At 43.5% G+C, this 10,973-nt stretch overlaps 1 protein-coding gene across 1 annotated transcript in view; it reads left to right on the top strand.

Annotated features, from left to right (window-relative positions):
* The first annotated feature begins 7,298 nt into the window (after positions 1 to 7,298).
* HTR2A (5-hydroxytryptamine receptor 2A) overlaps positions 7,299 to 10,973 on the top strand; it is a 29,086-nt gene continuing 25,411 nt past the window's right edge. The window contains exon 1 of the mRNA XM_009478427.2: positions 7,299 to 7,713. Coding sequence (XP_009476702.1) covers positions 7,299 to 7,713 — 415 coding nt within the window. The remainder of the gene's footprint in view (positions 7,714 to 10,973) is intronic.

Here is a 10,973-nt window from a genome sequence, read left to right as displayed (position 1 = left end):
TTTATTTTTTTAAGATCATCACTTCAGGCTGCAGCTGTTTGGTTTTGCCATATTTAAAGAGCAAAAATGGTATGCAGAGAAAAAATATTTGTAATCTTAAATCCTGCTGGCCTGGCAGGTTCCCACCTATTTCACAGGTCTCTGGTACCATCTGCCATATGCTGGTGAACCCATGAGATTCTGGGGAGATGGGAAGTACAAACATATTTCGGTTACTCCCTGCCACCATGCAATGCTGCTAAACCAGCAGAGGTGACCCAACCTCTTTGGATTCAGTATTGGGTTTTGGTTTTTTTTTTTTCATTTAAATGTTTCTCCATCCATCAATGTCCAAGTAGAAATGTAGCAAGGTCCTCATGGATTCAGCTTACTCTTGCTTTTCAGCTTATGTGCTACTAGAGAAACAAGGGGGAAAAAAAAGCCCAGAGAAATACTGACAAATCAGTGCCTGGAACGGAAAAAATTGAAACAACTTTTGTTTTCCTTTTGTAGTATTGTACTGACCTTGAGAGGGGAAAAAAGTCTAATTGGAACACTGTGGGATCTAAAATTACAAGAAAGCATCAGCAGTGAATACAGAAAAAAAATTAAAACATTGTCATCTTTTACAAAGCAATGGAAGTTATTGGAGGAGGGGAAAGGAAGAAAGGATGAAGTGCACCCACCTTCTTCTGCAGTGTCTATAGCCTGATGAAAGGATAAAACAGCTTTTAACAGGCATGTAAGACTCCCCACAGAAAGTTGGCAGAAAGTTCCCACAATGCCACCTTTGCAATATGGTGTATGGTTTTGATCACCCCATTAAAAAGGTATTACTTCACTGGATAACAGCTGAGGTGATACAGGCTTTGGATGATGACCAGTGTTAATTGTGGGCAGCAAGAGGAGACAGTGCATCTTTAAGTAGCAGACTGAAGCAAATCAAGTGCAAAATGCTCACTACTGTCTGGCAGTTTAAATTGAGGAAAAAATTAGTGGAAGAGATTATGGTACTAATGCTGGAATATAGAGGTCGATGTCATGGGATTTGCACTGATGTGTGTCTGGACGAAATAAAATTTAACTTACAGAGGAACTGGCCAATTTGTAACTCAGATGATCGGAACACAGCACAATATTGTCTCAGAACAAGCCAACCTGCCAGCTTCTTCCTAGCAGAGCTGAAATGAAAACATCTAAAGCCAAATGTGTTTTAGTAAATCACATGTCTGCAGAGGCCTCCGATGATACAAAAGCTATTGTCAGATATATAAATAGTTAATATTTACAGCTGAGAGAAAGACATGAAAAAGACCCTGTCCCTTCAGCTTTCACTAAAATCAAGCATAGGGGTTTTTAGAGAGGTTTCTTTAAATAAGGCTGCAGAGTTCCTCCTTAAAGCACCAGAGGCCATTCATTGCTTCTGCACAAAAGCTTAATGGACACTTCCCAGGAACGTGGCCTCTAGTGGGAAATTAAGTTTCCACCAAATCAACTGTTTATGCAAGGAAAAATTAATTTTGCCCAAAGCTTTCAGGTTTCCTTTGGGAAAATCAAAACAAAATATTTCCTTCACTACATGGGCTTGACCCAAATCAAATGTTTCAGTTTATTTTTTAACTGAACAAAAATATTTTATTTCAACTCAGTTCAACTTGAAACCACCTCTGGGCTCGCTGTTATGGTGGATATAAATTGTCCAGAAGAATAAGGGAATAAGACAATTTGCATCTCAGACAGTTAGCTGGCTCACAAGAAAACATTGTTAATTCAACAATATTAAAATGTTACATTTAGATCAACAAGACTGAAGCAAAATGTTTGGATACTTCCAAACTGGAGTTCTTCAGAACTTCTCCTCCCATGAAAAAATTTCGATATGGGAAAAGAAATGTTTAAATAGTCAAAATTGCACATGAGAAAAAAAAAAAAATTCAACTCTAATTTCCAGCCAACTAATCATTACATCAATTTTATGCCACAGCAATTCCATTGAGCTCCACTGGAATCACATGAACCTAAAAGGGGTCGCAGGTGCAATGTTACTGATCTCAATGCACAGGTTTGGGCAGATAAAAGATGTGCCTTAAGGTGCTCCAGGTTCTTTCTCTCATTTATCTCCTTGATGGTACTCTAAGTATGCAGAGGAACTTGCAGATCCTGAAAGAATAACATGTGGTTAGAAAGGAGGACACCTTACAAATCACCAGCAATACTGCACATCTTTCCAAGACTCATGGATGAATGAGACAATCAGCCTTTGAAAAGTAAGAGATAAACAACGGCTTCACCTGGGATTGAACAGAGATTGAAACACATTTGTGTGTGGGATAGACATGACAGTTTAGAGAGTTTCAGGGTTTTTTTTATATACATATATATGATATATATTTGCTTATTACAGATTGCTTAGTATATTCTACACTTAGGAATTATAGTTAAATTGAGTTATTCCAGCTTCTCCTTCAGCCTCAACTGCTAATATTCAGTTCTCATTCAAAAGCAGTCCAGACCAAATCAATACAGCCAGCCAGTTTCACAGCAGAGACCCCCACAACAACACACCAGTTACTCACTGCAGGTTTTCAGTCATCAGGTCCTGTGGCCCATGGGAGGACACAGGGTGCTGGTGCCGCAACACCCAGCTTTCTCGGGATCATCACCTGTGGACAGCAAGGGTGAGGGACGCTGCTCCTGCATGGATTTTGGAAAGGTCATGTAAACCTGTTGTCACGTTACTGCAATAGCAGGGGTTGAGAGATCCAGAATGAGCTCAACTGCAGAGCATGCAGCGCTGCTTAGTTATTTGTTCTGGTTTGTAATAACTAGGCTCTGATTCACGTCTCGAGGCACCACGGTATTAACTGCTCCAACAGCCCCTGATAAATGTAAACAGATACCAAATGGTAGTAGTCTCGACCACAACACAAATTACTCACATTCCAGTTGCCTCACTTTTAGATGTCAGAGTGGATGATTAACCTCTGCAGTTTATACATTTACTGATTACACAATCCACTCAAAACATCAAGGAGGGCAATGGCAAACTCAGAAACTGGGGATTTTTATACCTGAAACAATCCTGAGAACACTAAGTTTGAGTTAGGTAAACTAGGTTTTTACTTCTCCTCTTTCAGATGAAACTGTTGAAAAGCAGCATTTCTAGGAAACAGTTATGTGCACCATGCCAAGCATAAAAACCCTGCCCAAGAAGACAGATTAATGTCCTACAACATTTCCAAGCACAGCTAGGGAACAGATGAGGGGCTCTCATGAATCTGATACGTTGGTGCGTTCGAGAAATTAAAAAGCAGTATGTAGACTGTTCCAGTGCCAGCTGTGTTTCTAAGGAATGCTTTATGTCTAATGCAGACCACATTATCACCATTTTAAGCTCAGATTTTGCTTAATTTACATAGATTGGGACAGACTGCAGCTGTCTTTGTTTTTAGTGCAGACACGCTGCCTGGGATTGCAGGTTGCAGCATGTGAGGCTCTGCCGCTACCGGCGTGCAAGCTTGTTTGTTTAAAAATGGAAGACCATGGGACCTACAGTTTTCCAGAGCTATTCACCTTTAGGAAAAGCAATGGTCAAGGCTGGCTTTAGACATGACAAATCATCCAGGAGTAGTATCTCACTGTTCTTTCAAGGCAGAGCACATGCTCAGTTCTGCAAGGAGACGAGAGCACCTGTGGAAGCCCTGGTACCCTCCTTTCACTGGGTTCAGCCCAGGAAGGTTGGATACTTTTCTGTTGCTTGATGCCTGTAATAATACTATATGGAAGGGAAGCCATTTTCAGGTTCTTGGGGGTGGGGGTTGTTGCAGTCAAAAAAACCCTGAGACAAATAATACAACATACTTGTGCTCAGTAGCACATCCAACGTACGTTGCTAGAAGACACTGTAAGATCACGGATTTGTTTCTGACATACTGGGCTACACGAAAATGGCTTCTGACTCATCCATGTTTCATGTACAAACCTAAAAAAGACATTTCATCAACCTGTGCCTCAGATTCACATACGTCATATAGTTTTCTGGGAGGACAGAGTAGTGCTCAGAAGGCACTCAAACCTTACAGTGATGTGTCTATAGCTAGACCAAAGGAAATGGTGCAGTGCTTATCTGAAGAGCTTATGACTGTACCTGCAAAGGTCTTAGACAAGGCAACATTCAGCCTGTTTTGCACTTACCTTTTGTGTTCCTGATGTCCAGAGTAGAGCTGCAGTCTTAAGTGAGTCATTGGAAGGGCAGAGGAAGGGTGAAGTATCTGAGTGAAAGTCACTCACTGCAGTGAAGGGGAGATGAAGCTACTCTGTAAGGAACAGGAAGGTCCTTCAGGCACCTGCTTCAGGTCTACAGGGAGCTGCAGATGTGAAATCTGGATTCACAAGCCTTTTACACACAGCCTATTTCTTAGCATATTCATTCAGGAAAGTAGAAGACCAGGTCCTAAACCTCCATCTCATCCTTGGAGTGGGACAAAGGTGCACAGCTCTGCTTGGTGAAACTGAGCTGTGCTGGCAGCTACAGCCTCTGACCCACAGTCTGGGTATTCACCTGCAAAAAAGTACCTCCCACCCATGACTGTTACATTAAAGAGTCATTAGAGCCTGGAGGGAGCCATCTAAGAAAATAACAGGACACCTGGGTTCCTCACAAAGGATTATATGTAGCCCTAGCCAAGGGGTCTTGTGCCCCGTTTTGCACAGTAGCCATGTTCAACAGAAGTGGAGCACAAACCTCTGCAGCAGACCTGCATTCTCACGTTGAGGGCATCTTCACAGGGACAGCCACCAAACCCTCTGGAGCACGGATGCCGAATTCACTTGGTGAACACAATAACCCATTTGGTTATCATGTTAAAGGAGAGAGGGAAAGAGTCTCTTCCAGCTCTTGGACAGGACTGCCAAGGCTGAAACATGTCTTGCTAAACTCAGCATTATCAGCCTTTTTTACTAGCTTGTGTTGTCTGACAGAGTCTTCTGGCCTCACCTATGGGACTGGGAAACTTAAGTGCTGGGATGACTAATTTCTGACTCCCAAGTGGGCATCAGTAGGAGCTACTGCCTTGCTGCCCTGTCCCGCTGTGATGGCTGTTGGTGTGGGCTCAGCTGGGAGCACAGCCAGCCCCAAAGGAACTTTACTGTAAAAGGCTTTCTGTAACAGTGCCTCATAGATTCAGACAGGCTTTGGTGGGTGCTCTGAGACTCACTTTGATAAGGTTTTGACCCCTGAAGAGATCCGCATGTGCCAGCTGGGCTGTGGTAACTCTCCACGTGTTTGCAGCCCCCCTGGGATCTGCAGGGGGGTTAGCGGTGCTGCACGTAGAGCTGAGCTACGGGAGCAGCTCCCGTGGGCCTGCAGGCACACCAAGACCCACTGGTGCCCCGTGACACTCACACCTCTCTGAGCTCTCACTCCAAACTGCCTGAGCCTGCCTGGATAAAGCCATTGTCCTCTACACGAGGGAAATCTGCAATATATTTCAGGATGGGCAGCGGATGCCCTCAGCTGTAAGTCTCAATGAATTTGGGAGTAGATTTTGTGTTATGTTGAAAATTGAAGAGTTGGCTACTTGTTAATTCATGTTCTGGCAGCAGAGGTATGAGGCAGAAACGGTGGAAGGCTGTTTTGTTTCCCCCTCTGCTGTATACCATTTTGCCTTACTGAAGTGCTTTATTTGGGACACTTCCTTGGGACAGGTTGCTGGGTTTAATTATTACACCCACCTCCTGACAAATGAGTGTGACATCAGAGTGACTTCAATTTTTTATAAATATCTACTGCCAATTTGATTAACATGTCAGCACAGACCTGGAGTTAAAACTGAAAGGGACTGAATATTACTCCTTCCTTTTAAGGGTGTCATAATTTCCCCTCTATATGGAAAAAGCTTCACACTTACATTTTTCACTAGTATCTACCATCACGAGCCTTAGATTTTGTCTCTTTCAAGCCTGCATCCTGTAAAACACTGTAATTGCATGCAGCTGTGTTTGCAAGCCATTCTCTGCAAATGGAAAGTGTGCATTGAAAAAGCACCCAAGCAGAGGACCCCCAAAATACACACTGCAAAAGCTGCTAGTTTACCGAAAAGACCCTCTTTGGTCTGCCCTCCCCTGCCCTCCTCTGCTGTTGCTACCTTGCAGTTTATGACATCCAGATAGTGGGAGGTCTGACAAACCGAACAAGGCAGCAAGCAAGAAATTCCATTCCTGTTGAAATCAGTAATTCCTCCATGCAGGCTGGTTTTTTTTTGTGTGTGTGTGTGCTCATTCTTTTGTGTCACTTCGAGAAGGGCTCTGATATTATTATTATTTTAAATATAGCTTGCCCTGGGGCGGGGAAACGCACAAGGAAAGAGTCGGCAAGCAGCCTATCTCTCAGAAGAAAAAAGCAAGCCTCACAGCACAGGAACTGGCTTCACTCAAGTGTGCAGTTTAGAAGTCAAAAAACTATTCCAAATACCACCATTTTGGAGGAGGCTGAAGAAAAAGGACACAAAACTGGCTAAACACAGTGAAGAATATGGTAAATCAGGGTACAAAGTGCACCTAATTGCTGTTTGAGAGTGGGCTCTGAAGTACAATGTAAGTGTTCCTTAAATTGTATTTTTTTGTCACAGTATCTAGTTGTTTAATTTCCATTCTGAAGCCAGGCTGGGCCAAAAAGTACAATTAGCTATAAAAATCAGCATGGAGCAGAATGTTTAATCTCTGATACGAGGCTGAAAATGATACTGAAATACAACAGAAGTCAGAGACTATCAGCCATATTATGGAAGATAAACTGTAAATAAGAGCATATCTAATTATTTCAAGAGAAAGATACTGGATGGAATCGTTAATCAACTTTCTTAATAGGGAAGTGAGAGGTCTGCAGTTTTGTATGGCAAGCTATTTTTATACTGCTGTGTTTAAAATTGTGCAATTACAGTTACCAATAGCAATAAGGTAGCTCCAGAGGGGAGTCCTAGTGGTGGCAAAAGTTTTTTCTCTTTCATTTCTCCAACATTTTTGCTCTCTGAAGCCTTAAGTCCACATTCTCTATGCTACAGTTTGGTTTTGCTTTTCAGCTGGATTTTCAATGTATGCCTACACTGGACTTCCCATGGAACTGAAAACAAAACACTTCAGCATTCGGAGTAATTCTGGTATGTTTTTCCACATCACGCTAGTGGCAAAAAAGCAGTCGACAAAAGATTGTGCTCCCTCAACTTCTGACATGGACAGCTGAAGAATACAAAGCTTGATGGTGACAAAGGGTGATAATTGCCTATTTTTCACTATTTATCTCACCGGTTTCAGACTTAGCAATGGATATTCTTTGTGATGAGGAGAGCTCGGTGAACCCAACTACAAACTCCTTAATACAAATAAATCATGAGAAAAGACTCTACAGAAATCTTTATGGAGCTGGAGAGATTAATATATCGCATCTCTTTAACTTGACTGTGGACTCGGAAAACCTAACCAATCTTTCATGTGAAAGTAACATGAGTCCACCGTGCTACTCTTCCCTGTTTCAGCTTTCACAGAAAAACTGGCCAGCTTTGCTGACAGTGATAGTGATTGTTTTAACCATTGCTGGAAATATTCTTGTCATCATGGCTGTATCACTGGAGAAAAAACTACAGAATGCCACTAACTATTTTCTAATGTCACTTGCAATAGCTGATATGCTGCTGGGTTTCCTTGTCATGCCTGTGTCAATGTTAACCATACTGTACGGTGAGTATTAGCTATATAACATACTGCATGAATTGAGGAGCTGTAAACATTGCATGCACATGTTGTTGTTGTTATTATTATTTCATTCTCTTACCACCAAAAATTTTAATCACTCCATACAAGTTGTAATGTATGTAATTGGTTAATGGATGTAAGAATAGGTGAAGTACTTGAATCTTTTCCTACCTTGTATTTCTAATAACAGGCATTTTAAACACAGTCCAGAACATGAGTTTATTACTCAGTTGCTGAAGGAATTGTCTCAAAGTGTTTATGAAGATGCTTTGTCCTCTCTATTCTTTCAGGGTTTTTTTTTTGCTGGTTTATAAATTTCAGTATTAACTAATGAGAACATTCGTAGGGTCCTGCCAGTTACTTTGCTCTGCAAATATGCACAGAAGCACTAATGACTACCTTTAGATTCAAAGCAGGCAACTCCTTCACTTTTTTTAATGAAATAATACAAACATAAATAATTCTCTTAACAACAATACCCTGCTTAGATATCTACTTACCAGCAAATGCTGGAATAAATATTGTGGGAGTTAAAAAATGGATGGGAATTAATTCTGCCTAATTTTTAGTAACATTTACAAATGCAAAGCTATGATTTCTTAAGATAAGTTATTTAAGAATTAAGTGAATAATGACTCACAGTTCATATCCTTGTAGGTGATTAATAGCAGATGTCTCTTCTCATTCTCACCAAAATCACTTGCAGCACAGCTCACGTAGCAAAAAGCAGCAGCCTATGTGTTCAGTACCAATACTGTCAGGCTGTTATAAGCCCTAAACTTCGAGAAATGAGTTTTCCAGTGCCACAACTGAATTGCTACAGTTCAAGGAGAAGCCAGACAACGTCAGGAGGAAAGTGAGGTTGTTTGCAAAGATTTCTATTGCTTCACTATTTTGGGACTAAAGGTCCTAGCATGAGTCTGTGACTTAAGAGAGACTTCATCCAGAAAACTGGAAGTTTTTTTCCCAGTTTCAGTATTTCTACACAGATTGCCCTCAGTAGCATTTGCAGACTGTATTTGGCATCAGTGATGGTGTAACATTGTGATTTATTGTATTAGTGGTGCAATTACCTTTGGTGGGAGAAACAGCATTAGAGAGAGCCGTGGGAGCAGAAATTGTCCGATACATGAGATTAGCAAAACCTTTTTAAATCCTGTGTGATTCCCTGAGACATGCAACAGGGACTCCTGCTGGCCAGGATCCGCTGCAGAGGAAAGAGGTATCCGAAATCCACTGCTCGGAAGTGATTTGGAGGTTGGGATGCGGGATTTCCTGCAAACAGCGAAGCCGAAACCCTCATTGAGGGGGGAAGGCAGTGTTGCCTTCCTTTGTGATTGCCGACACGGAGGAGCAGCAGGGCACCTGGAGCCATAGGGGAGGGAGCGTGCTGGCTTTGCCTCCTCTCTCCTCGCTTTTTCCCGTGCAAGGTCAAGAAGGGGAGGCCTCTGCAGGGTAACCTGGGGTGAAAAATCATCCGGTGGTGCACGCAGGTACCAGAAGAACTGTCTCAGCATGGTGCACCGTCAGCCTCCAGGACAACCAGTGATAGTGCAGAGGGAAACCTCCCCTTACGCAGGAGCATTTGCTTGTCCTCAGCTGCCCAGAGAAAAGCCAGGATGCAGCTGGCATCAGCCACATCACTCTTGTTGACAGTCCTGAGCCCAAACAGGGGGCCTTTGCACCTGCCTCGCTCTGCCAGGGTACCTCTGAGGCTGTGGAATGAGAGTGCTCCACCGCACGCCCTGCAGCCCCTTGAAGTGGGATTGTGACTTTTTTCTCAAAAGAAAGATGATTTCCGTCTTGAGAGCTTTATGGCTACTATGGGCAATTCCTGTTCGGGTGCCCAGCCACACCAGCCATGTGCTTGCCCCAGCCTGCACCCTTTGGGCCAGGCAGGCTTCTCCATCCACTCAGAAGCACCAGCCTCTGCTGGAAAAAAAGAAGTCCTGCCAAGGTGGACATGTCCACAGAGCAGAAAACTCACGGAGTTGAACAACAGCGCTGGTTCCCACCCAAAACCACGTAGGGTGCTGGATGCCTGTTGCTTCTGCCTCGGAGATTCATCCCACACTATGGGGTGACGGTAACAGTGTGGGGCAGCTGTCGGGATTATTGGCAGATGCTGTGTAACTCCCTGCTGCGGTGGAAAGACCAGGCATTTCAGAGGGCTCCTGTCCAGCCTAGTGTTGACCCCAGACATGGCCTTGGCTGATGTGCTTCTGACAAGGCAGGATGGTGCACAGGGCCTCCTCAGCAACTGCCCATGCCTACAGACTCTCCTCTCTTCTTTCCATACAGCACTTCCTTAGCCTTTCACTCAAAACAGTTTTCCCATACCTCCTGTTACCAACAAGCAGCAGCCCAGCCACCCTGGCCAGCTTGGCTTGTTTGCCTCCTCACCTGAAAGGCCTTGTGAGAAAACATTTCTTCTCTCCTGGATCTGGCTACATCAGGAAGAAAATCTTACCTCATCCTAGGGGCTACCTGTCCTCCATCTCAGCCTCTCAACCTGAAAATGTATAGATGCACGAGCATCACTTGCCTATCCCTTGGATGGGACTCCCTCATTGGAGCTCCTGAACCTCATGAGCTCTCATGGATCACATGAAATCCAGGACCTTGTAAAACTTTCCCTGCCTACCCAGTCTTTAAATTGCAGCCATGTTTTGTTTTGTTTTGTTTCCCCTTGGATATGTCAGCAGTTGAACTGGACGGTGGACAGAGCACAGCACAAGGCAAAGGTGCCCTGCACCACGTGCCGCATAAAGTGTCCCAAGGCCTGCCTGGAGGATGTTATCTACACCCTTCCTGACTCTTTTTGCATCCACAGTTGGCTCCACTCACATACTTTCCCCTTTCTTGGGGAAAGTAGTCTCCAAGGTAGTTTATGTCATGGATCAGCATCCATCCCTGCCCCATCCAGGTTTAGAGCAAGGACAAAAGGTCTAGAAGGATATGACAAATGTGTTCCCAAAGGCCACTGAAGCAAGAGAACAGATGCATGTTGTCAAGTGTAAAATACTTTATTGCTTTTCACTGTGTAAACTGTCCTGGCCTGACAGAGAGATGCTGCTGGGAAGACGTGCCCTCACACACTCCAGAGACCACATTCCCCATTGGAAGATCAGAAAACAAGAAAAAACATATCCATAAATGCTGTATGGCTTGTCAGGGTCAGCTCATATTACAGCAGTCCAAAAGCACCAAGAAATAGGTCTCCTCGGTGCTTACTGAGACTAAAT

Source organism: Pelecanus crispus, chromosome 1, assembly GCF_030463565.1.
Source record: "Pelecanus crispus isolate bPelCri1 chromosome 1, bPelCri1.pri, whole genome shotgun sequence".
Classification (NCBI taxonomy): domain Eukaryota; kingdom Metazoa; phylum Chordata; class Aves; order Pelecaniformes; family Pelecanidae; genus Pelecanus; species Pelecanus crispus.
Note: the sequence above shows the minus strand (reverse complement) of the source record. Positions and strands in the feature narration are given on the sequence as shown.